The 23,073-nt window shown below is 55.6% G+C and overlaps 9 protein-coding genes across 9 annotated transcripts; 6 read left to right on the top strand and 3 right to left on the bottom strand.

Annotated features, from left to right (window-relative positions):
* Window positions 1–1,787: 1,787 nt before the first annotated feature.
* On the top strand, window positions 1,788–2,866 carry PUNSTDRAFT_73486 (Isochorismatase hydrolase; the record flags this gene model as incomplete). Its single annotated transcript, XM_007386487.1, has 7 exons — window positions 1,788–1,978; window positions 2,049–2,226; window positions 2,294–2,363; window positions 2,416–2,525; window positions 2,584–2,595; window positions 2,652–2,751; window positions 2,805–2,866. The coding sequence occupies 7 exons, from the start codon at window positions 1,788–1,790 to the stop codon at window positions 2,864–2,866; spliced, it is 723 nt and encodes a 240-aa protein (XP_007386549.1).
* A 131-nt stretch (window positions 2,867–2,997) lies between these two features.
* PUNSTDRAFT_127522 (uncharacterized protein) lies at window positions 2,998–6,130 on the bottom strand. Its single transcript, XM_007386486.1, has 15 exons — window positions 5,964–6,130; window positions 5,820–5,903; window positions 5,493–5,754; window positions 5,414–5,434; window positions 5,273–5,366; window positions 5,110–5,221; window positions 4,605–5,052; window positions 4,444–4,552; window positions 4,367–4,393; window positions 4,220–4,305; window positions 4,073–4,171; window positions 3,999–4,020; window positions 3,736–3,941; window positions 3,548–3,676; window positions 2,998–3,488 (listed from the first exon to the last, which is right to left on the bottom strand). The coding sequence occupies exons 1-15, from the start codon at window positions 6,068–6,070 to the stop codon at window positions 3,093–3,095; spliced, it is 2,202 nt and encodes a 733-aa protein (XP_007386548.1). The 5' UTR covers window positions 6,071–6,130; the 3' UTR covers window positions 2,998–3,092.
* Window positions 6,131–7,441: 1,311 nt separating this feature from the next.
* Window positions 7,442–8,323, bottom strand: PUNSTDRAFT_90851 (ribosomal protein 60S). Its single transcript, XM_007386485.1, has 5 exons — window positions 8,286–8,323; window positions 8,178–8,228; window positions 7,960–8,118; window positions 7,765–7,902; window positions 7,442–7,700 (listed from the first exon to the last, which is right to left on the bottom strand). Exons 3-5 carry the CDS (start codon window positions 8,116–8,118, stop codon window positions 7,659–7,661), a joined length of 339 nt encoding a protein of 112 aa, XP_007386547.1. The 5' UTR covers window positions 8,178–8,228; window positions 8,286–8,323; the 3' UTR covers window positions 7,442–7,658.
* A 113-nt stretch (window positions 8,324–8,436) lies between these two features.
* On the top strand, window positions 8,437–9,476 carry PUNSTDRAFT_54389 (40S ribosomal protein S15). The gene is made up of 7 exons (XM_007386484.1): window positions 8,437–8,474; window positions 8,609–8,734; window positions 8,788–8,796; window positions 8,858–9,052; window positions 9,137–9,248; window positions 9,308–9,317; window positions 9,371–9,476. Exons 1-7 carry the CDS (start codon window positions 8,472–8,474, stop codon window positions 9,384–9,386), a joined length of 471 nt encoding a protein of 156 aa, XP_007386546.1. The 5' UTR covers window positions 8,437–8,471; the 3' UTR covers window positions 9,387–9,476.
* Window positions 9,477–9,803: 327 nt separating this feature from the next.
* PUNSTDRAFT_106258 (RhoGAP-domain-containing protein) lies at window positions 9,804–15,410 on the top strand. The gene is made up of 13 exons (XM_007386483.1): window positions 9,804–10,370; window positions 10,541–10,607; window positions 10,746–10,833; window positions 10,896–11,049; window positions 11,125–11,354; window positions 11,435–11,658; window positions 11,756–11,934; window positions 12,005–12,907; window positions 12,965–13,765; window positions 13,822–13,950; window positions 14,002–14,208; window positions 14,263–14,782; window positions 14,840–15,410. The coding sequence occupies exons 1-13, from the start codon at window positions 9,890–9,892 to the stop codon at window positions 15,180–15,182; spliced, it is 4,326 nt and encodes a 1,441-aa protein (XP_007386545.1). The 5' UTR covers window positions 9,804–9,889; the 3' UTR covers window positions 15,183–15,410.
* A 571-nt stretch (window positions 15,411–15,981) lies between these two features.
* Window positions 15,982–16,952, top strand: PUNSTDRAFT_54386 (uncharacterized protein). Its single transcript, XM_007386482.1, has 2 exons — window positions 15,982–16,246; window positions 16,302–16,952. Exons 1-2 carry the CDS (start codon window positions 16,063–16,065, stop codon window positions 16,775–16,777), a joined length of 660 nt encoding a protein of 219 aa, XP_007386544.1. The 5' UTR covers window positions 15,982–16,062; the 3' UTR covers window positions 16,778–16,952.
* Window positions 16,953–17,219: 267 nt separating this feature from the next.
* PUNSTDRAFT_54385 (uncharacterized protein) lies at window positions 17,220–18,406 on the bottom strand. The gene is made up of 2 exons (XM_007386481.1): window positions 17,466–18,406; window positions 17,220–17,417 (listed from the first exon to the last, which is right to left on the bottom strand). The coding sequence occupies exon 1, from the start codon at window positions 18,308–18,310 to the stop codon at window positions 17,804–17,806; it is 507 nt and encodes a 168-aa protein (XP_007386543.1). The 5' UTR covers window positions 18,311–18,406; the 3' UTR covers window positions 17,220–17,417; window positions 17,466–17,803.
* A 420-nt stretch (window positions 18,407–18,826) lies between these two features.
* On the top strand, window positions 18,827–19,631 carry PUNSTDRAFT_136869 (NAD(P)-binding protein; the record flags this gene model as incomplete). Its single annotated transcript, XM_007386480.1, has 5 exons — window positions 18,827–18,899; window positions 18,956–19,020; window positions 19,079–19,307; window positions 19,372–19,413; window positions 19,468–19,631. The coding sequence occupies 5 exons, from the start codon at window positions 18,827–18,829 to the stop codon at window positions 19,629–19,631; spliced, it is 573 nt and encodes a 190-aa protein (XP_007386542.1).
* A 2,007-nt stretch (window positions 19,632–21,638) lies between these two features.
* PUNSTDRAFT_106257 (uncharacterized protein) lies at window positions 21,639–22,355 on the top strand (the record flags this gene model as incomplete). The annotated part of the gene is made up of 4 exons (XM_007386479.1): window positions 21,639–21,654; window positions 21,712–21,793; window positions 21,856–21,922; window positions 21,974–22,355. The coding sequence occupies exons 1-4, from the start codon at window positions 21,649–21,651 to the stop codon at window positions 22,353–22,355; spliced, it is 537 nt and encodes a 178-aa protein (XP_007386541.1). The 5' UTR covers window positions 21,639–21,648.
* Between the last annotated feature and the right edge of the window lie 718 nt (window positions 22,356–23,073).

Here is a 23,073-nt window from a genome sequence, read left to right as displayed (position 1 = left end):
ATCACGAGCGATGAGGAGCGCGCGGCGCGACAGTGACGCGACGCGCTCTGTTGATATCCACGTGCGATTGTTCACCTGTACGTGCAAACAGGTGAACGTTGTCGAGCATTCGTGTTGTTCAAGGCTGCGCTACCGCTGCTCAAGGCTTCCTCGACCGCGCCGAAGTTCTTAATGATCTCGTCGCAAATTGGTAGCCTCGAGCCTGGAGCAACGTGACCTGTACCGATGGACTCGTACGGTATCTCGAAGGCCGCTAAGAACTACCTGGCTCGCAAATTGCACTTTGAGCATGCGGAGGATGGGCTGGGTAGGTGGTCAGCTATATCTTCCGTACCCGTAGCCTCTAACACAGGAACGTGCTTATACCCGCAGTGATCTTCCCTACCTGCCCCGGTCCGGTCGACACCGACATGGGTAAGCTATATACTTTCTGAGCTTGCATGGTCCAGATAGCCGACGAGTTAACATCGTAGGGAAGGACAGCGTGAAGAGAGAACCTCCGTTGGGGGCGACACCGTACAAAACAGTTAACGATACTGTGGCACAGCTGCTCATCATAGACAAAGCCACACGGGAAAACGAGAAAGGGCAGTTTACGAACGTTGACGGGGCAAAGAATCCGTGGTAAATATAAGGCGCTTCGTTGAGCGATGATTTACCACGGACGGTACGCTGGACCGCCTCTTTGCTCCCCCCCCCCCCGGTCCGCGCATTTGCGATCTGCTTGAACACACTTATAACAAGACTCAAAATCCGAAACGAACTAGCCTCCACAATGTTTGAGTCTGAAGCCTCAGATTAGAGATGCTGCTATCCCGTGTTCACCGGGGTTCAAACCACCTGAGGGTCACATGTCCTCCTGCAAGCTTAAGCCAGTTGGCGCTGATATATCTCGCTTCTCTCGGGGGCTTTGTTATGTTCTGGTGCGTTTTACCGAATATGCTTGCATCAGCCTTGCAACGTGTTGAAGTACCTGACAGACTGTTCCAGGGTAGCGTTGCCTGTGGGCCATCTAACACGACACGCTGGTGATGGCCGATATCATCCGTCGACAGTGAACGTTTGAACGATCGAAAAGATATTTATACATCGGAAGAGTGCGTGTTGTGATTCGTCGCTCTCTATGGAGGTCATCGGCCCTCACGCTACCGTGCCCTTGCCACTTCTCGTCTCTTCCGTATTCACTTTGAGAACTTCCCGAACGCGCAAACCCTTCGCGATACGTGGGGCCTGGTCATGCACCTCGCGTTATCATGCATCCAACGTGTTGGAAGCGCTTGCGTACGCTTACGGAGCGCCGAGTTGTCGCTTTGGCCGTACAAAACCGGCGTGCCCAGTCACGATAGAGGTGTTTACTCGTCCACCCAAACTCGGGAGATCGCACACTCTCCACTCTTTGCACACAATGATCGCTTTACTGACCGTGATATCTCTGGCCTTAAAAGCCCTGTCCATTGCGCCATCTACGCCAGGATTCACGGGCGCTGAAGGAACCAGCACTTTCAATCATCTACGACCGCGGGCCAATATATCATCGGACAGCCTCGGGAATCTATACAATTTCTGGACGTACGGCTCTGATGGTTTCGACCTCACCCGAGGCAACTCCACGGGTGCCAAGTCCATTCAGACCAACACGAACAAGTGAGCTGCTCTGGTTTTGGTGAACGGATCCCTCACGGATAATTGAACAGGCAGATACTCATCAACCCAGAGAGGAGCGCGTTGGTCATCATAGGTATAGTATTTTGCTATTCCGTTCGAGATACGTAGCAAACACCGTCGCCATGAACTACTTACAGACATGCAAAGTACGTTCTTTCCTCGCAGAGACAAACTCTTATCGATTTATTGCCCGCCGTCGTCTAGACTTCTTCCTGCACCCCAACTTGTCCACCTCTTCAGCTGGCCGTGCGGTGGTCCAGCCGAACATCGACCTTGTCCATGCTTTCCGAGCTGCTGGATCCAAGGTAATATGGTTCGTCATGATAGTTTACCTGCATCGCACATCCTGCGGTTGCGTCTGGTTGACGGAGTTCGCTATGCAGGTGCCAGTGGGGTCTCAGCGAATATGATCTCCTGACCATGCCGCCCGCGTTCCTCTTCAACTTCGCGAGCGGCGGCAACCCGAACATGACCATGGGTGATGAGATGGGCATGATCAACGATAACGGCACAGAGGTGGATATGGGTCGCAAGCTGGTGCCAGGGTCGTGGAATGCCCAGGTCAGTCAGTCCTCAAACGGGAAGCGTGATCATGACGCAGCCTGACGGGAGCTCCTTTACGGCTCAGCAATACGGTCCTCTCTGGGACCTCGCCCAAGAGGGTATTGCAAACGGAACCGACGTCCAGTTTCCTAAAAGTATGTCGAATGTCTAAACTATTATGTTGATGTACTGATGGTCTACCACTAGATCGCCTCAGCTGCTTCTGGGGGGCGCAGACGCCTGGAAACATGTTCCTCCAGGACAACCTCATCTCAACAGTTTTCATCACAGGCGTCAATACGGATCAGTGTGTGTTTGTGTGTACACTCCAGTCATGCACTGTAGAATCACGATTGATGACGCGATGACATGTAGGGAACTTTCGTGGTGAGCCGGAGATCGCGTAGGTTGCGCCTGCTGACGGCTCATGCGACGATATGCAGGACGCCGCTTACAAGGGATACGACGCCATCTTCGTCCAGGACGCCTCCGCGACCAGCTCCCCGGAGTTCGCTACGGAGATGGTCATCTTCAATGCGAATGGTACGTACTCGATCTGATGTCCGTGACAACAGCTTCACTGAGTCGTGGCTTAGGATTGGGATTTGTCGCGAACTCCACGCAGATCATTGATGGACTGAGCGCGCAAAGCATGTAGTGGTAAATGCAAAAGCCGCTGATCTAGCGATCAGGATCTCTTTGTATTCTACACAACGGTAGCAGCAAGCTGTGATATGATACAGCATGGACTGGTGGGTCGACATGCAAGAATTATAAAACCAGTACGATATGTATGCAAATTTCTAGTTGCGAGACCTGGAAGCAGGGAGCACAAGCATCGAGAATATATAGCTCAGCGTCATCTTAGGGATGCCTATTAAGCATTACCAAGAGTGGTTGATGATGGGAGGCTGGGCGGGTATGCTGAAGATGTCGTCGAACCATGTGTTCACGGGCGGCATGTATTGATGATGTGACATTTGCAGGTCGCCCTGCCATCCCGGGCCGAGTTGTTGGGATCCGTCTGGGATGGCGATATCAGCATCCTGAAGTGACACATCCGCGAAGGGCGGCTCCAGGACGCTTTGCAGTTCATCTACTCGCAATCTCAGGACGCCGCCGAAGCCTCCCATGACTTGGAGCTCGTCTGCAGGGAGCCCGAGGTTGTCTTGGAGGTACAGAGAAGTCTCGGGAGTCACAGCGATGTCGTGAGCGACGGCGACCCCTCTGATCGAGTCAAAGGCTCGACGAGCTCTAGGTAATAGTTTATGGAGGGCAGCCTAGTATCGGGTTACTGATTACTGCACGGTTCACAGTATATGATATATAAGATACTCACTAGAGTAGATGGGTGAGTTGAGCCCTGTCCACTCTCTTGGTATAGTAGATAACCTTTCTCCAAGGTAGCTAGAGCGCTCTCCGCCAAGGCGCACGACGGGCTCCCGACGACGAGTGATCCGAGAGAGATCTAACCGAAGTCGTCAGCATCTGATATGGCACATGCGCTGGGAGCACCGCGGTACTCACACAAGCAGAGAATATCCCAGACCAGAATAAGGAAACAGAACGAATTGCCCCAGGATGTATAGAGTGGAGATCGCAAACCGTAGTAATGAGCCGCGATGCGGAGCGGTAAAGCACCAGCACCGAAGGTGCGTATTCGTGTAACAGTGGGTTGTGAGGGCAATGTTTCAGAGCTCGCCCGGCGTACGACCGATGAATGTATAGCAACGCTTTTCAAACATCTTCGGGTTAGATCGGAAATGTCCGAATGTCGCAGATTGACATACTGCTTTCCTTATAGAACATGACCTGTTAAGACGATGAGAATGCTGGCGACGGTTTCTACAGCCAAGGGGCATACCCAGTACTGCTGCAGGGCGCATTGCGGAGTGATCGACCACGAGCAAGAGGGGTCACGGTCCTGGGTGGGAACTTGGAGCTGTTCGGGAACTGGATAACGCTGAAATCCGGTGAGCACAGTGCAGCCAATGCTGTAGGAACCTCGTACTCTGATTTCCTTATCCACGTCCAGAAGTTCCGCGTAGGCAGACGGAGGTCCTAAAACGTGATCTGTAACCCGAGAAAGACAAGAGGCTGTGATAACGGAAACGTGTCAGCATAGCGATCGTCGCCGAACGGAGGACCGAACGCTCACCAGCATAACGAAACTTCCATGCGTGGACTGGACGAGTGGTGAGCTGATGGATATGGTCGAACCGTGTGGAAACGTACAACCAAAGTCAGCATGACCATCCGCATCCTCGACTGTCTTTGGGTCCTCCGGGAAATGTGCGTCGATGTTGTGGATGGTCAGAGCGGAGGGCCGACCGACGTGAATGGACTACAAAATTTCGTCGAGGACTGGCAGCAATGGCTGTAGGATGGGCGCTCACGGTTACGGTCGCGAGCGTAAGGAGCTCCCACAGCATCCTTCTGCGTGGTTCCGCTTCTGCTTCGTTCATGTTTGACGACCAAGCAGGTTCGCGCTCAAGGCGCAGATTTTGACATGCACTAACGCAGAGCCCCAAGAGCATCCACGGTCGCTCGACGTCCGCACTTTCGAAGAACCATTCGTATAGGACCATGAAAAATAACGTTCGAGCACTTTGGAGCGATGGCCGTAGAAGCTGCCGATCTAGGGCAAAGGTCGCGCACGCTAGAGTGTAGTACCGCTCGGCGTCTGGAGAAGAGGTATTCGCCTGTGCGCGGGCCCCGAGGGCGAGCAGGGTGAAGAAAAGCGACAGCCTGTGGAGGTCAACATTGCCTAGAGGCCCGCCGGGGATTTCGTTATAAACGTCGTGTATGAGCGCCTCGGCATCGCTACAAACCATGGGTCGGAACCTGCGCCCGTCTAGTCAACCAAAGTCGAGATTTCCGAGGTGAATAGTCGTTACTCACATCCATCCGCATTCATCAGCGTACTGGCTGAATAGATGTATGGCTTGCTCTTGCGGCGGGATGTATTGAGCAAAATCCTCCTTGTCACAAACTTCCGTGCTTCGACGGTCGCCTACAATTCCAATTTGAGATTCATATATATACGATTATTGGCGGAACATACCGAAAGGGAATGTTCTTGATAGTTCAATGATGCTTGATGCCAGCCCGAGGTCTCGATGACCTCGAGGTTTCTGAGGATCGGAACCATGCTGCTCCTGGACGAATGTATGAGCATAGTTCATGTCACTCGCAGTTAACATACCACAAGGCAGGATGCCAAGTGCTGAGGTTAAAGCCATCAATGTGAATGCGAGGTCTCAATCAAAGACGAACTTTCGCACCTCCGATCCCGCCGTCTCTCCATGGTAGCGCACTTGCCCATCGTTTCCGAAAATCAGAGTACCTGCTGCGCTTGTACTTCGCATGCCCGGCGCCACCACCTGCGAAACGTTCTCAAGCGGTGTCGAACTGCGTGATACACGCTCATAGACTCGAGAAACCTGGAGGGCCCGGGCGGCTTCGAGCTCAATCTCCAGGTTCCTGATCCTGAGCGACATTTGCTTCACTTGCTCCGCCAGCTTCTTAGACTGTGCAGCTAATGCTCTGTCGGAATTGTCGGAATCGGTCAGTCGGAACGCTGATTGCAGCAATGCGATAGAAGGTCGCACTGATTTCCTTTGACCGCGACCAAAGTGCCATGCGGACAAAGATTCGCGCATCCGCGCTTCTTGCACGACGAACACGGTACCAGCCTGTCATCACAGCACAATTGAGCACATCTAATAATCTGGAGATGTAGCTTAGGTGTTGACCTATCACATTTTAGTTTGGAACGTCGACATTCTGCACAGGATGTATTCCTCCTCGCGAAAGAGTCAGAGTCTGACAATCCCGTGGATGTTGTAGCCTCGGGTTGCATAGTATCGCGGTTGTGGATGTTCGGAGGATCAATAGATGAGACTGAGGCAGGATCTAGCGCTTCTTATATCTATCCCCATGTGGGCTGGAGTTGATGGGGTATATACAGGGATAACTTCGATTGGGTAAGTGGTACTAGGGCTCGGTTGACGCAGCAGCAGCAGTCCGAAAGGAACGGGACGAAACCCGGGCTGACCGAATGGGATGATAAATTACGCAAGTTGAATGCTGTAATACCTCACCGCTTATCCCCATATAGTTTGCATAGTCCCACGAATACTTCGGCTTAGGCTGCCGGCAATTATGAATGCTTTCCTCTGGCTTTTCACCTTCACTACGCCGTAAGAGTTCGGTGGATCACCGCCTTTCCTTCTCTACGTGCTTGTACCGATGCAGAGGCAACATGTCAATAAACCCTTTTACCTGGAGCTTCCTCGGGCATCATCATATCTTACCGAATTCCGAAATGCGGCCATGTGCGGAGCCAGCAGACGCAGCTGGGCGCAGCCTAACATCGACGATTGCGAGGATCGTGAGGCAACAGATATCTTGTATCGGGCTTCATGGCCAAGCCCACGACCACTGACTTGGACAACTTACCTCCGGAGAAGAGCTTCTCAAAGAAAGCCGAGATTCTTACCGACCGTTCAAGTTCGCTGAAAGTTACCGCTTCTCTCTCCGTCTCGAGCTCATTACGTCGATGCAAGCAATGGGTATCGTCCTTCGGTCGAGATCTCCTATATCCGGGCTTGCGCGCTGCACTGGGCATCAGGTGAAAACTGCAACGTTCTCCGAATTCTGGCATTTCTTCCCCTCCGTACATCACACCGACGCCGCTTATCGTCAGCGTTACATACATGCAACCGGATCCTGACATACTACATCAACCCAGATCTTGTGTGCTACGTATATGGCTGCCTAGACGCACAGTTCCGAGGGTGCGCAGCTCGGTCTTTATCGCAGGTTGTTTACACAAAACATCCCCGGCCGTGCATTCCGCGACCTCTGTGCTTACTGTATTCTGCACTGTCTTTATTACGTGGTATGCATATACGGACTTGCTGTATTCGATTCCTCAATTCTGTACCATGGCGACAACACTACGATGGTTAAGACTGCCCAAACGTCGAACCTTCACGATGTGCGCGAGGAACATATTCCTCCGTCATGCATGAAATATGCTGTCGGCCCAGTAGTGACTCCGAGCAATTTGATGACGAAAACCATCATATCACAGGATACTTAGCAGTATCATTACTCATTTGTTGCCGAAGTGGAGCATAAGCAAGTGAGCTGCCTCAGTGCGGATGCACACTGCTGTCCGTGAAGGTATGTATTCACCGTCTGATGGACTTTGTGATGCACTCATTATGTCGATCATTCATACGGCAAGGATTGGCTAGCGCCAACAATAAGTATGTCTTTACCAGTGACGGTCCAACATGGCCTTCGATCAAGTACGCCAATCGCGAAGTCCGTAGCAGCTCACAACAGCTACGGCGAGGCGTTGATCACGCAAACGGATATATCTTGTATTGCTACAGATGGCAATAATGCAGTACACGATGATATCGGTCGCCAATCGTCGTTTAGTCGAAGAGACCGAAGCCCATGTCGTCGTCGGACTCCTCCTGCGGATCGCAGCGAAGCACAATCAGCGTCCCAATGCAGTATAAGCAAGCTCGAGGTACGAACCTTCTCCTCTTCCTTCTTCTCCTCCTCCTTCTCGGCAGCAGCGGCAGGCGCGCCACCAGCAGCAGGCGCACCGCCGGAAGCGACGGCAGCACCGCCCGAGGGGACGGAGGAGAGCTTGGCGGAGCCCTCAGCGATGAGCTGGAATACACGGATTCCGTGAGCGTGATAATCGACGCGGATACTGGAGGAACAGACCTCGTTCACGTCCTTGCCCTCGAGCTCAGAGATGAGCTTCTCCAGGCGCTCATCATCGGCCTCAATGCCGACGGCGCCGAGGACCTTCTTCACGTCCGCAGCGGACGGCGAGGCGTTGCCTCCAATCTGGAGGAGCAGGTAGGCGGCGATGTGGCGCATCTATCCCGATACAAGAGTTGAGCATCTTGAACGACGGAAACGGGAGTACTCGTTCGTACTTTGATGTTATGTACGAGGGCTGAAAAGGTTTAGCGGGTAGCCACGGATCACTGCAGCAGGTCTTTTCAGCTTTCTGGGCTTCAAACGTAAGGATACGATGGATGCACCTTTAATCGCCTACGCGAAGACCTGTGGATTCTACTCGAGGGTGAGGAAAGAAAGTGCAAAGACGCAAGGAAGTGAAGTTATGAGGGTGTGGCTGAGCGTGGGAACGCGCTGTACAGTCCCTCACGCTTTCCTCTCTCACTGGCTCGAGTCCGCATCCCCCGCCCGCCCCTCCGACAGACATCAAAATGGTGAGCGCTCTTTCCTGTTGAATTTCTGAGAGTACGGTCTGCTGGGGTGCTGCTGTCTCATCATGTTACCGTACTTGCTGCTTGGATGTGAAAGGAAGACGGGAGGGGCTGACCATGGCTATCTCGTCTTGTAGAGCGCCCAAGACGCGGACATTACCGACCCCGCCCTCGCCGCCGAGCTCAAGAAGAAGCGCACCTTCCGTACTTTCTCTTACCGCGGTGTTGAGCTTGACAAGCTCCTCGACCTTGGCAATGAGGAGGTGCGTACGCACGACATATGAACCGGACTCGGAACTGACGATCTCCGCGACAGTTCATGGAGGTTCGATGAAACCTTCTCATCATCAAGGAGACTCGTCGTTGAAGTTATTGCTTGCTTGTAGTTGGTCCACGCCCGTGCGCGGAGACGGTTCCAGCGCGGTCTGAAGCGCCGCCCTATGGGCCTCATCAAGAAGCTCCGCAAGGCGAAGAAGGAGGCGCCCCCGAACGAGAAGCCCGCCGTCGTGAAGACCCACCTCCGTGACATGATTATCGTCCCGGAGATGATTGGCTCTGTCGTCGGTATTTACAACGGCAAGGTGAGTGTTGCTCCGTTTTCTACTTTGCCAAATCGAGCGATTCGCGGTCATCTCTGGTCGAATGGTTACTGACGAGACACGTAGGTCTTCAACTCGGTTGAGATCAAGCCCGAGATGACTGGCCACTACCTTGCCGAGTTCTCGTGCTCGTACAAGCCCGTGCGCCACGGCAAGCCCGGTATTGGTGCCACGCACTGTAAGTTTATCCATTTCCCTATTCTGTAACTATCGTGATCTGATATCGAAACCTTCCAGCATCGCGTTTGTATGTGCCTCACTGCCACGTCGCCCAAGCGCCCGATACTGACGTATTTGCAGCATCCCCCTCAAGTAAATTCGGATTTGCTTGTGTTTCCATGTCGTCTATCTCTTGCTGTACTGCATCACGCCATAAAATTCTATGCGATATGTCATGGGATTTGGTACAATCGTGCCGGAAGAATGAGAGGCCCTTATAGCTCGCTAGCTTTGATGCTCCAAGCTGCGTGCGGCGCGGCGACTAAACCACCGGAGCATACTTACAGTCACCGTGCCGGGTTCCACGTAGGTTTTCTCTCCGGGCTATCAGAGTTAGCGTTATTCCTGTAGCGTACAGCATCCTGATCGGAGGGATCGTGTGCCCATAAACGCTTGTCCGCGTCAGAATTGCAGGTGCAGCGCGGCCGAGGGAGATGCGGATGCGGTGATCAGAGTCAAGTGACCACAGCCTCTTCATCTCCACCGTCGACTGCAGCCTCACCCCGGCCGAGCACAGCTGGCCTGTATACCACTCGCGCGCCCGACCGCTCTGGCTCCCTCTCGCGGCCGCGGACAGCAGCAGCACGATACTCCAGAACCATGAGCAGCGCAGCGCACTCGCGGGAGCCGTCCCCGTCCGCCTCGTCCTCGCAGCAACATCACACCCAACAGCAGCAGCAGCAACGGCGGCCATCGCAGAGCGCCGTCAGGGAGGAGCCGGCGGGGCTCTGGTACGACGCGAACGACCACCCTACGGACGACGCTCGTCAGCAGCAACTGCGACAGCAGCAGCAACCGCAACCGCAACAGCTGAGTCCTCAACAGCAGCAGCCGCCCCAGGCAGCGTCGTCGAACCAGCTAGGCGTGGGGCAGGGAGGAGGACAGCAGTCGCAGGGGGGCCCGTCGTCCGCACCTGTGAGCGGGAGCCCGAGTCCTCGCTTGGCCGACGCTACCCCGGGCCGGTTGAACGTGCCGCAACGGTCGTCGACGTATGGTGGACCACACGATCTCGAGCGTAACAGGCATCGCGACTACGATGGCGTACCGCATGCGAGGAGCGAGGATCTAAATCACAACAGCAGTATGTCTCTATAGCCCACCATACTATCCCCTTCTCCCCGTCAAGTACTGTTTTGGCCATTCGACGTTGGCACCTCCTCGCCCTCTTCCTTCGCTCCCTCTTAGAGCGCATTGATATTGGCCCGACCACTCAATGTTTCATCACATCGTACTGACGTTCGGCGCATCAAGGGGCGGGCAACAATCATACCATCCAAGGCGTTAACAACGGCGCTCTCCCAGCCAACGTAGCTGCCTCGTGAGTCAACTATGCCACATCCTTGGATCTTTCCAACCCGTTTGGTCACCGCCACACCGCGTCTCGGTGCCTTTTCCCTCGCATCTGTCCTCCCTCCTGCCGCTTAAACACCATCGTACTCACGGTCCGTCTTTCCAGGGCCTGTGCAGCATGCGGTCGCCCCATGCAGGGCGCCTTCGTGCGTGCTTTGGGCACCGTCTTTCATCTCAACTGCTTCAAGTGCTTGGCGAGTTATTTCATATCTGCAAACCTTTGCCTCGTTGCTGAATCTGATCACGAATCACGTAGGATTGCGGCACCGTCGTCGCGTCCAAGTTCTTCCCCATAGACGGGCCGGATGGCAAACAATATCCCTTGTGCGAGCGGGACTACTTCCGGCGGCTGAACCTGATCTGTGCGCAATGCGGCATGGCGCTCCGGGGGTCCTACATCACCGCTTGCAGTACGCCATTTTCCCCTTCCTCGCACATTTTGTCCTTGTTCACGCGTCGCGCGCGGCGGCGCACGCTATCTATAGACAAGAAGTTCCACGTCGAACACTTCACGTGCTCCCTCTGCGACACGCTCTTCGGCCCGCAGGACTCGTACTACGAGCACGACGGGGACGTGTACTGCCACTACCACTACTCGACCCGGTTCGCGACCAAGTGCGCGGGGTGCAACAGCGCGATATTGAAGCAGTTTGTGGAGATCAACCGGAATAATCGGGATGAGTGTTGGCACCCGGAGTGCTACATGATCAACAAGGTGACTCTTGTTCTGTTTCTTCATCGTCTTTCCATTCCAGAGATTGGAAGGACCGTCGCTGACGATGCGGAAACTTACAGTTTTGGAACGTGAAACTCGTATCGAGGAAGTCGATGATACTGCCTGCGCCGTCTGATGGCGACGCATCGCAGAGCCAGAGCCAGCTCTCGCAGTCTTCGGACCAGCTCTCGGAGAACGGCCGGCCGAGTGAGCCGGACTATGCCGAGGAGGAGAAGCGGGAGACGGCGACAAGCCTGAAGGACAAGCAGGCCAGGATGGAGCAGCAGGTTTACCGGATATGGACGTGAGTCGATCCGCCGCCCTCTCGGTCTTCCCCTTTTGTGGGTTACATGAGTTTGGATCGCTGACGTCGGCGCTGCCTGTTGCTTCGACGTGACTAGGGTCTTATCCGCCTTCGAAGAGTCGAGCGCGGCGTGCATATCAGACATGCTGAGGCAAGTCAGCAACGGGCAGTATCTGGAGGCGATCCGGATGGCGGAAAAGTTCATCCTCCACGTCGAGGTGCTCTTCGCGACCATCGACGACCTTGAATATCACTTCGCCAGGCTTAACCTCAAAGGTATGTTTCACCTCCGATCACTTTGTCTCACGCTTCGCGTTTACTGACGTCTTCGCCGGCTACGTTGCAGGCATGTCCCACGTGCGCGAGGCGCGCATGCTCTGCCGCAAGACCGTCGACCTCTTCACCCTCCTCTCGCACACGCAGGAAACCGGCGCGCGCCGGATGGGCATGACGCAGGAGCTGCTCGCGCTCGTCACCGGCCTCGCCCACTACCTCAAGATCCTCATCCGCATCGCGCTCACCGGCGCCCTCAAGCTCGAGCGCGAGCAGAACGTGCGGGACGCGATCTCCAACTTCCTCGACAAGCTCCACCTGCTCGCGGTCCAGGGCGGCAACCCGGGCGCGAAACGCGTGCTGAAGGGCGCGCACGGCGCGGAGATGGTCGTCACGAACGGATCTGGCCCAGGCTTTGGCGGGACGCAAGGCGTGACGTACGGCTTCCGAAGTCTCGCGCCCGAGCTCGCGGGCGATTCGCCGTTTGCGCCGCAGACGCACGGACATGCGCCGAACAAGCCGACGAGCCCGCCGAGCGACCTTTGCGTCAAGTGCGGACAGACGGTCGAAGAGGATTGCGTCCGGCTCGGGACATACCAGCGCTGGCACTCGAACTGCGTGCAATGCCAGACGTGTGGGAAGGTGGCGGCGGTGCAGGGTCCGAAGGAGAAGGATAGAGAGAGGGAACGGAGCGGCGGGGAGGGTGACGGGAAAGAGGAGAAACCGAAGCTGAGCACGGCGCGGAGGCCACCGGCCAACGTGGGCATGTTCGTGTACGACGAGGCGAGCATGGCGGACAGCCCCTCGAGCGGGCGGTATCCGACCGTCATCTACTGCACGGAGCATGCGCACCCCGGATGCAAGGGCGGGTTCCAGCCGGTCTCGAGGCTGGAGCAGTACGCGTTTTTGCTCAACGTCGCGCTGCGGAGGCTCTACATTCTGCTCAAGAAGCGCGGCGTCGTGCCCCTCTCGCCAGGTGGGTTATCGGTCGGGTCGTCTTTCTGGTCATCTTTGGCTGACGAACCAGGTGTAGTGCCCGGCGGTCAGGGGGCGATCCAACAGGGTCCTGATCAAGATCCGTACCGCAACTCGGGCGACATCATGCGTATGAAGTCGGTCCACCTCGACCGGAAGTTGTCAGCCACCGCGCGGATCGCGAAGCGCTCCACGATCGTCGAGAGCCCTGCTGGCAAGAGCGTGCAGCCGACCGACGTCGGCATCACTTCGGAGCGCTCGCGCGAGCTTATCCCTGCGTCGTCAAGTGCGCGAACCGTGGGTGCAACCTACCCGCAGTCGCAGCAGCAGGCCCAGTTGCCTCCGGTGCGCCCTCCGAGACCCCCGCAGTCCCAGTCACCTCTCGACCCGGCGCCGCCCACTCGCCAGGCCAACGGCCCTGGCCCGCTCCCGCCCGCGTCCATCCACGAAGGGCAGCAGGTCATCCGCCCGCCGTATGCGCGGCACAACACCGAGGTGATGATCGTGGACGAGTCGATGCCGAATTCGCCCGCGATCGGTTCGGAGGAGCAGTCGCCGATGGGCCTGCCGGCGCCGGACGAAGGGATCACGCTCGCGGACATCCCGCAGCTTATGGAAGCCGCCCAGGCGAGGGAGCAGCACCGCTCGCTGCCGCGGCAGAGCCAGGTGCCGTTCATCGCGGAGCTGTCGCCGCTCGAGCTCGCGATCGTCAAGCACTGCGCGGTGCTCGTCTTGCACGGATCGCCGCTCCGGAACGAGTTCGATCTGGACGAGATCTTGGAGCTGATCGAGGTGAAGAAGAGCGGGTTCTGGAACAGGTGGTTCAAAGGCGGAAACGACAAGAAGATCAAGAAGAAAGGTTGGTGACAGTGGCGCCCAGCATTGCTTCCTCTGTGCTTATACGGGAACGTCCAGGTGTCTTCGGCGTGCCGCTCGAATTGCTCGTCGAAAGGGAAGGCGCGGACTCCGTCCTGGGAGCATCGCGGACTACGCTAAGGATCCCAAGTTTCATCGACGATGTCGTGTCGGCAATGAGGCAAATGGGTATGCATCGTATCCTGGGAATACCTTCAGAAGCTGATCAAAGCCTTCTAGACATGTCCATCGAGGGTATTTTCCGCAAGAACGGCAACATCAGGAGGCTCAAAGACCTGACCGAGGCGATCGACCGGGATCCGAACTCCGTCGACCTCACGACCGACAATCCTGTCCAGCTGGCCGCCCTCTTGAAGAAGTTTTTGCGTGATCTCCCTGATCCTCTGTTGACATTCAAGCTACATCGACTCTTGATCGCTTCTCAATGTAAGTCCGATTTTGTGCCGCGATGAGCGCCGCCTGATGCCTTTTGTCATCCAGCGCTACCGAAGGAGGAGGACCGCATGCGTCTGCTTCATATGATCAACCTCCTTTTGCCCAAGGTTCACCGAGACACGATGGAGGTGCTGTTTGTCTTCCTTAAATGGGTCGCGTCGTTCGCGCACACGGACGATGAAACGGGGAGCAAGATGGACTTACCGAATCTGGCGACGGTCATCTGCCCCAGTATCCTCTATTCTCGTGGTCGCGATGGCGTCCGCGACGAGAGTTTCGGGGGCATCAGGGTCGTGACGGCACTTCTCGAAAATCAGGATCAATTCTACCTGGTGCCGGAGGAGTTCCTCCCGATTCTCCACGACCAGGAATACTTCGCGAACAGCTTGGATCTCCCCGCCAAAGAGTTCATGAAGAAGTGCGGCACGTACATGAGGGTCAAGGCCCAGGGTCGAGCTCCTATTCCTGGTCCACCGATCGCCTCTCCGACCGCAACGTCGCCGTTCGGTAGCAATAACACAAGTGGAAGTCTAGCATCGATGATGCAAGATGGCCGACCCCAAAGGTAGTTGACTTCTCCTTGCATTTTTGGAATGAACGCTCAAGAGCTTTTGTGCTTCAGGCCTAGCACTGCGCGCCCCAACACATCTCCCTCATCAGATCAACTAGGGAACGGCGGGTTGAGCAAGCGGCAGCAATCACCGCAGCCGCCTCCTCTGACCCACTCGCCGATGTCTTTCCCTTCGGCGGGCTCAGCACCCTCCTCGCTTGCTCAAACCATTGCGTCCATAAACCAGGGTGGCGAGCAGGACTGGGTCGCGCTGCAACGGCGAGGCGGCCCCACCAGCCCCGCAATGCAGCCACCGACAAGGCCAGCGTCATACGTCGGGACGCCGCGCAACAGCGGGGAGCATCCTCCGTTCAGTCCTCCCGGGCACCAGGTGCAGCTACGGCAGCGCACATGACGACAGCCATCTGTTTGTTTGGTGGCCCTGCTTTCCTCCTCTCCGCCTTCAATCATGCACATTCCCCTCGCTCCTTGATATCCCGCAATCTCTCTCTCTTTCCTCTCCTGCCTGTGTGCCTCTGAAGCTTGCCTCACATTTGTATTCCAGCGTAGTTAACGCCATTGCGTAGTCGAGTCACTTTTTCTCTCTATTTTATTGCATGGACTACTTGACAGTTCGCGGAACAAAACGCATTCCCATCTGTAACTGAAGCACATTCATCGACCTTCGACCGTGCTAGTTGACTGGGCGCGATTGTACATGCCCTCGACTCAGCAGTAGCTTCTTTCGCAGATGCAAAACTGAACCGGGCCCATATGCATCTTCAGCGAGCATTTGATTGGTCCATCCCTTGCGCAACATCTTCACTGATCGCAAGGAGTTGACCATACTATCACACTCCCGCGAGGTGGTGATGGTGATGAGGCGTCGTCGTTGTTGGCCCTCATCAGGAACCGGCCCACATATCCCGAGCTATTTATGATCATAGTCGCCCCGGCTGTGCGATTGACACCACTACAGATCTGCTTCTTCTGCGCAATAACATCGTGTCCATCCCTGCGGGCGCAGCAACCGTCTTTTCTCCATAGCAGTCATGTTATGAGTTGCTGCTGCGCACTGCAACTTCAGACGTCGTGCTACATCGCACGTACGAAACTGCGCACTCGCCGTTCCCCTTGGTGGAGGTCCTGTGATTATGAGGTACGGAGGTGCGTGGATGAGGACTATAAAGAACGTTCAACGGAGAGCGTGTCCGGCAGGTTGATCCTCCACATTCACATTTCATCTCCAGCCCAGCGCTACATTTTTGTATCCCCTCAACTTTCCTTATCGAACCATGTTCATGTCAACCAAGTTCCTATTCGTTGCTGCATCCATAGGCAGCGCGCTCGCAGCTCCCGCCTGGCCTCGTCAAGTCGCCCCTCAGACAGCCGTCTCTGGCACAGCGGTCGCGTCGGCGGCAGGCCCCACGTTCACTCCCGGAGGATTGGACAACCCCCCACCTGTCGGATCGTTCCTCTGTAAGCCTACGCACGTGGATGTGAAATGGAACAGCGCACTCACTCTTGCGAACAGCTATCGGCCACTCGGCGCAGAGTATAAACCGGGCCAGTCTGACAGCGACGGCTACAACGGGTTGCATCCGAGGCGTGGTGTCCTGTCTCGGAGCGGATATCGTTACTTGCGGAGACGACGGCACCGTACGTTCGTTATCCCAGACCGTGTCAATCCGGCTGACTGGCGCCTCGTTAGCTCGGCTCGAACATTACGGCATGCGACACCGCCAACAACAAGTTCTGTTTCGCGCTGCCCCTCCCGCCGTCGCAGCACCAGGGCAAGACTGTCAACATCGACTGCACGACGCCCGACATCGCCGCGGCGGCCATCGCGGCCACCGGCGCCTCGGGCGGCATTTACGGGACGGAGCCGCTGGTGAACTCCGTCGTGTTCGAACCACTGACGCCGGACGCGTTCGCGCCCAGTCTAGCGTCGGACACCTTCTTCGGAAGGGCGCTGCAGACTGCCGGGTTCGTGTAAACTGGTATGCATAGTGCGGGAAGTGAAAATGCCCGCCCACCTTGCTTGGACTGATGTGAGGTGCCTCCCGAATGTGACGGTGCATACAATTTGCCGATATGTACGTCCAGTAGTCATGATACATCCAGCGCGACGGCCTGGCTATGACATCTGAGTCACCTGCAAGCCTTCCGAGTGAGCACGCTCGCTTAGCCCCCAACAATGGAACATACTCATCATCGGTTTTCTTCAATCGCCCCGTGAGCATTTGTCTATCTTAGTGATCTGGGATGTGTAGAGATGGCCAGCAGTTCCATGTGATAAACGCGTGGTTATAATTTGTGCGAGCTCCTATCGCATCGATATAGGTCGATGGGCGGGGCACAAAGTAATCGCCTTCCCTAGACTCCTTGTGTTCAGTGCTCGGTGAGTCATCTCGCTAGGTAGACCCACGCCCAGGAAATACCGCGGAATATAGGCGCTAACGAGTCCAACCATTCGCCTCATAGGTTGCATGAACCCACGTCGAGGAAGTATAAGATCGTACGTAATTGCTGCACGGGCGAAGTGGGGTGGAGCTTTTACGCGCTGCCTTTTTTGGCGGGCTCCCGCACGGAGAACTTTGACCGCTGCCGGGTTCGTTTACCACTTGGATATACCCTGACGCAGTGCGCACTAGAAACTCAATCCCCGTGAGACTTCCACGGTGTGGGTTGAACCCACATGTCAACCAATTTCGTCCCCGCCAAACCATGTCCCGGTATTGACGATATAGTGTAGTGCAGACCGGCGGGTGGGCTAGGCCGAATCCAAAATGAAAGATATGTGCGCGAGGCCAAGAGGCGGGTTCAGCGGCTGCCGAATGGGTAGATAGAGTAGGTAGGAATAGGGGAAATAGATGTGTGTAAAGCGGACGTGGGCGAGGCGGAGACGACAGAGAAGCGTGCGCGGAACGGATACGCACTCAGAGACGGAGTCGGACGGAGACGAGAGCGGGTAACGATATGCGATTTGGGGGCCGTATCTCCTCGAGAACTACATACGAGTTGTCCTTTTACACCCTACAACTCGTCCCTATCGTCCAATCCCGTCGCGTGCCTAGTGTTGCGTATGCCGAGAGTAAGTGCGCGCCGATGCGCAAGCAGCGCGTAGTGTTTCGAGCACCGGTAGGCGGAGCGGAGAGCCGGTCGAAAAGACTCGAAAAGTCGAGCAGGAGGTGGTGGTGGAGATCGACCATTCGAGGCCGTTATGATCGAGCTCGCGCCGCGTTTGGTGTTGACCGAAACGCGCGCCGAAGGCGCCGGGATCGTTGTATCGCGAGGGGCCTCAGGCGCATGTGCCGTCGTCGGATTGAGTGTCGCGTGCCACGCGCGCTGCGAGCGCATGGGCGGTCGTCGAGGTCGAGAGCGGGTGGTGGGTGTAGGCCAGGCGGCGACGAGTGCGCGATAACGAAATACGGCGTGTGGTGGAGGTGGAGGGGCGCGCGATAACGAGGTGCGGCCTACTTGTTCGTGGCAGTGCAGGCCGTAGGCGGGCGTGTTTGCGTTGGGCGCGTTACAATAGAACATAGTAGTAGAGGGTCCGGGCGCATGGAATGTATATATAAAGCCTGTTAAATGTCGGGCGGCATGTCGGGCACGGAGCGCGCTTGACCCGTCTGCAATGCGAGGGGTAAGATTGCTGGGCAAGCGCGTCAGGTACATCGGATGCGAGCGCGAGTAAATATACGTGTACAGCGATCAGATTAGTAGTGAGCACTGAACGCGCACTGAATTCTCATATTCCAACAAAGCCTGTGTTGAAAGCGAGAGAGGAACAAAGACTCATACCATGGCCCCTGTCGTATATCTGGTATCTGGCGCGAACCGTGGAATCGGCGAGTTCATTCAATAATAGTGAACGGGCCGATGCTGATTGCCGCATGGGGGTCCACAGGTTTCGGTTTCGTGAAAGCACTGTCGGCCCGCGAGAATACCATCATATTCGCTGGAACGCGAAACCCGGATGCCGCCACGAATCTGTAAACTCTAACCGCTGAGCGCCCTGGAAAGCTGCACATCGTGAAGCTGGTGTCTGGCGATGTCATGAGCAACGAGGAAGCGAAATCCTTGGTGAAAGAGAAGGCCGGTCGATTGGATGTCGTCATCGCCAACGCCGGTAAGTGCCACGGATATTCAGTTTCGATGTGCGTTCGGACTAAGTATGGATTTCAGGTATATTCCATGCGTATGGACCTGCGTACAAGGCTTCTGAGGAAGAGCTGAGGGAGCATTTCGAGGTCCGTATTGCTCGTATAACGTCGATGAGGCCGTCGCGTTCAACTGCAATTTGTCTAGGTGAACGTCATCGGCACCTTCGTACTGTTTAAAGCCGCTTTGCCGCTCTTAAAATCGAGCCGCTCGTCTGGGTCCGCTCCGCCTAAGTTCGTCGCAATGACGTCGCAAGGTGGTGGCCTCGAGCGAGGCGCAAGCGCGCTATTCGGCACAGCGGTGTACGGCATATCGAAGGCGGCCTTGAACTACATGATCCGCAAGCTGTATTATGAGCACGAGAAGGACGGGCTGGGTGCGTCTCCAACGTTCCTTTGATATCAGTATCAAGGATCCCACTGCTAACGGGGTGTACGAAGTGATGTTCCCTATTTGCCCGGGCCACGTTGCTACGGATATGTGTAAGTTGTGATTTTCGGCGGCTTGCCTGAGCTGCTGATGATCGTATACCACAGCTGCCTTTGCCGTAGAGCATGAACCAGCTTTAGGCGCGTCCCTGTCCGAATTCAAGACCGTAGATGAGACCGCACCGATGCTGCTGAAAGTGATAGACAATGCCACGCAGGAGTCCGCGGGCGGTCAATTCCTCAACTTCGATGGAGCGAAGAATCCGTGGTAAAGGGTCTCTGAGCTGGGATTTGGGGATCTTGTTATCGTTGTAAAGCGCGATGCAGAATGTCGAAAGTCGTTCGAAGTTGGTAGACCTCGCCACATAAGACTTTGCGAGCCCCTTCCCCGCAAGAATGCATCGTGATACTCAACCTCGAAGTGTAATGCATATCGATCTTGAGGAATGTGCTTATCGGAGCGCAGGGGTGCATCTCAGCGTCGAAGACGACATCGTGTCCGGCGACCATGAAGTGGATCAAGTACAGGCTCAAGGGAGTGTTCTCCGCGCCGCTCCCGATAGCGTTGATTGGCTGCGCTCATGATCACGTGTTGAGTCAGTGCCGGGGCCCCGGGCGCGACCCTCTCTCGACGGAGCTACTACCTTTTTGTTCTTCGCCCAATGCCTTTCCATGGAGAGCTCTAGTTACAAGCGGAAACTGAAGTCCAAGCAGCATCTTTCGTCCGGCTTTTCTTGCTTTAACTTTAGTTCACAACTTCAGAGCCATACTATTACAAGCCGTGCCGGGCATGGCACGAGTTTCCGTGTGAGTTTGTATAGCAATGGAGGAAGATCGGAAAGTTGTGCATGGACTGGGAAGTGCAGCTTGACAACGAGCACGGGAGCTTCTTCAAGACTCTGTTCAACGCTACCGGACAGGACGAACTCGAAATGGCTGAGGAGCCATGGCAAATATATGCAAGGTCCGTCATAGACTATATAGATTGGAAGTCGCGTCCTATGCTTATCAAGCTCGGTGTTAGGCAGATGATGCTACTAGGGCACGGCTTTCCCCTCTGGTTCGTTAGGTCGGCTGGCACTTTGGATCAGTGCGTTGAAAGGAATGGTTAGGCAGCCGGCGCCTTCCGAGGATTACAATCGCGTCGCTATCGGCGATGTCGGCTACATACAACGTGGTCACTTCATCCTGCTGTTCAGAGCTGCAGAACCCGTGGGAGACCGTCGACGCGGAGTGGACATACCCGAAGACTTCGTGCCGCTCGAAGTCGGATGGATCGAGCGTGATCAGCCTCGACACCCGAGGACGTGTTTACATACAACATACGTCCGCCAGCTGGGCGCAGGGGCCGGAGGTTCTTCGGACATGTTCGTAGCTCCTCCTTGTTTGAAGCTTCGTAGTCTGAACGATAATTTACAGCACACCGGCCAGTGCTGGAGGCACTTTCAGCTTCCAGACGAGTAGCAAGGAGGGGGCGGCGCTGATCACTAACTTCCCGACATACATCGCCAATGCGCGCCAGGAACAGCGCTACCTCAACTACCTGAAAAAGCACTCCAGATCATGGGCTCGTTGGGCGCGAGAGCAAGGCCACGCCGTATCCACAGATGACATCCGCCTTGTAACGGGACACGACCTCACGCAGGACTTTGCGATGTTCGCGTATGCGGGAGATACGGAAAGGCAACTGAACGTGGAATTCAGGGCTGGCGTACCCGTGATGCTCTCTGCGTCGGCGTATGTCTGGGGAAGCTGGCATTTCGACTCTTCCGCTCACTACAACCATGGCCCGCAACGACTCGAGCCACCTCCGTCGGGGGAGGAACTTCTCAACGCATCCGCGCTTGTTGTTCCAAGTGACGGTCTAACAAGGGACTACAATCAATGCGTCTTTGTTCGAAGCTATCGCGTTCGATATCGCTCTCGACTATGGCCCAAGGTACTCAAGGCCGGCGCCGGATATAATCGTCTGGACTACGCAAGTGATAGTGATGACGTGTCTGAACCTTCCAGCACACCGGTAACCGATAGCCCCTTCCAAGAGGACGAAACAGACGACGCCTACGATGTTGTCGGGGACGTTTGTTCGGTTCGTGCCCTTCTCGTTGCTGTTAATATGGGTGAGGAGCTAAAACAGTTTGGACAGTGGCAAGACCCTACGAATGTCATATTCGACTACATATTCGAGGCAAGTGGTAGTATGCAACGTCGAAGCGGACTCTCAACTCCTTACAGAACTGCAGCTTAGCGGAGATGGCTATCGTACACGACTTAGATCCATCTTATATTATGATGGTAGGTTCTACCTGCTTTTCACGGAAAATAGCATGACGGACTAATCTCGTGTACCAGACGTCCGGTGAAAGGTCCATGGCGAAGCTCAAAGTTGCTCTATACGACATCAAGCCCGTCATCAATCTCGACGCTGATCGAAGTACGGTCACCTTCGTTTTTCTCTAATGCTCGTGTCAAACGATCTGACCTGTGCTTACCCAGTGGCGCGATTGCAACTTCTCGATTTCACGCGTCGACCGGCATCCGCGCCTAATACGGAAAATAACAGGCGAGTAGCTTGTGATACAGCCAGCGTTGCAGAGAATTGACCTTCAAACAGCCAAATCCCGTCTGTGTTCAGGCTATCGTCGCCATCCGCATATCTCAGTCGCATGGACATAAGCACCGGAGATGCTGGCAACCTTAAAGGCTTCTTAACTGGGTTCACAGCAATGAACGCAGCCCACGAAAGCCTTCTGCAAGCCAGCGCCTTGGTCGAACGCGCCCCGCGTCAACGCGGAAAACTTCCCAAACCGGTCACCGACTACTTGAAAGAGTGGTTTCATCGACACTCGGACCATCCGTACCCCACCGAGGAAGAGAAGAATGTGCTCTGCGCTGCAACCGGTCTGAGCATGTCGCAAGTCAACAATTGGATGATCAACGTAAGCCCTACAACCCGCAACTCGATGATGCAAACGATTAAGCCTTCGCCGGTATAGGCACGTCGGAGAGTATTAGCTCCTGCGCATAGAGCTACCTTACACCTGCCGACCGAAGACTCAACGACCGTTGCGCCGTATAACGTCTCTCGCGACCTCTCCTCTACGTCTCAAGCTCTCGCACATGCGCCGCCACGTAATGATCACTTTTCACCAAGCAATTACCTGCCACCCATCGAGGAAGGAAAACCCGCCTGGCTAGAGGCAGCCGTCTCGCGCCCGCCTGCACCTGAGGCTAGAACTCCGTCCCAAGTCCGCCGCCGATTACGACCATCTTCCGACACGCATCGAAGTGCGAGCAGTGTCATCCCGAGCAGCGTATTTCATGCTGTCCACCGTGATACGCCTCCTGTCCGATCCCCATCAATCCCTCGCAGTCGTGAAAGCACCCCTTCGCTTTGAGCATGTCCGGGTCGACACGAGAAGCTTTGAAAATCGTCGGACTCCATCGCCTGTTGGTGGGATCCGGGAGCGAGCCTACAACGAACGAACGCGTAGTCCCTTCCATCGGGGTAACAATCACGCGCAATAACTTTCTCTGACTGAACGACTGCCAAATCTTGCGCTGTGCAGCACAGTATCGCATAGGGAGCCGTAATGCATGTCGTATGTATGATAGCAAAGAATGCGAGTGATAGTACATACATGAGCCCTGCTGAAGGTAGCGATCGGTGTCTACACGTACGCGAAGTGCAGTGCCGCCGACGTGCGCGGGTTG

Source organism: Punctularia strigosozonata, assembly GCF_000264995.1.
Source record: "Punctularia strigosozonata HHB-11173 SS5 unplaced genomic scaffold PUNSTscaffold_11, whole genome shotgun sequence".
Taxonomy (NCBI): Eukaryota; Fungi; Basidiomycota; class Agaricomycetes; order Corticiales; family Punctulariaceae; genus Punctularia; species Punctularia strigosozonata.
The sequence above is the reverse complement of the archived record's forward strand: the minus strand, read 5'-3'. Positions and strand labels throughout refer to the sequence as shown.

Excerpts from the sequence above, each read along its gene's own strand:
- PUNSTDRAFT_127522 (XM_007386486.1), bottom strand. The coding sequence starts at position 6,070 with ATGCAACCCGAGGCTACAACATCCACGGGATTGTCAGACTCTGACTCT. Across the intron at positions 5,904-5,963 it reads TCCAAACTAAAATGTGATAG|GCTGGTACCGTGTTCGTCGT; the intron begins GTCAACACCTAA and ends CTGTGATGACAG. Across the intron at positions 4,553-4,604 it reads TTACGCTCGCGACCGTAACC|TCCATTCACGTCGGTCGGCC; the intron begins GTGAGCGCCCAT and ends GAAATTTTGTAG.
- PUNSTDRAFT_106258 (XM_007386483.1), top strand. The coding sequence starts at position 9,890 with ATGAGCAGCGCAGCGCACTCGCGGGAGCCGTCCCCGTCCGCCTCGTCC. Across the intron at positions 10,371-10,540 it reads GGATCTAAATCACAACAGCA|GGGCGGGCAACAATCATACC; the intron begins GTATGTCTCTAT and ends CGGCGCATCAAG. Across the intron at positions 14,783-14,839 it reads CAAGATGGCCGACCCCAAAG|GCCTAGCACTGCGCGCCCCA; the intron begins GTAGTTGACTTC and ends TTTGTGCTTCAG.
- PUNSTDRAFT_54385 (XM_007386481.1), bottom strand. The coding sequence starts at position 18,310 with ATGTTCTATTGTAACGCGCCCAACGCAAACACGCCCGCCTACGGCCTG.
- PUNSTDRAFT_54386 (XM_007386482.1), top strand. The coding sequence starts at position 16,063 with ATGTTCATGTCAACCAAGTTCCTATTCGTTGCTGCATCCATAGGCAGC. Across the intron at positions 16,247-16,301 it reads ACCTGTCGGATCGTTCCTCT|CTATCGGCCACTCGGCGCAG; the intron begins GTAAGCCTACGC and ends TCTTGCGAACAG.
- PUNSTDRAFT_90851 (XM_007386485.1), bottom strand. The coding sequence starts at position 8,118 with ATGCGCCACATCGCCGCCTACCTGCTCCTCCAGATTGGAGGCAACGCC. Across the intron at positions 7,903-7,959 it reads AGGGCAAGGACGTGAACGAG|CTCATCGCTGAGGGCTCCGC; the intron begins GTCTGTTCCTCC and ends CGTGTATTCCAG. Across the intron at positions 7,701-7,764 it reads AGAAGAAGGAAGAGGAGAAG|GAGGAGTCCGACGACGACAT; the intron begins GTTCGTACCTCG and ends TGCGATCCGCAG.
- PUNSTDRAFT_54389 (XM_007386484.1), top strand. Across the intron at positions 9,053-9,136 it reads TCGGTATTTACAACGGCAAG|GTCTTCAACTCGGTTGAGAT; the intron begins GTGAGTGTTGCT and ends CGAGACACGTAG.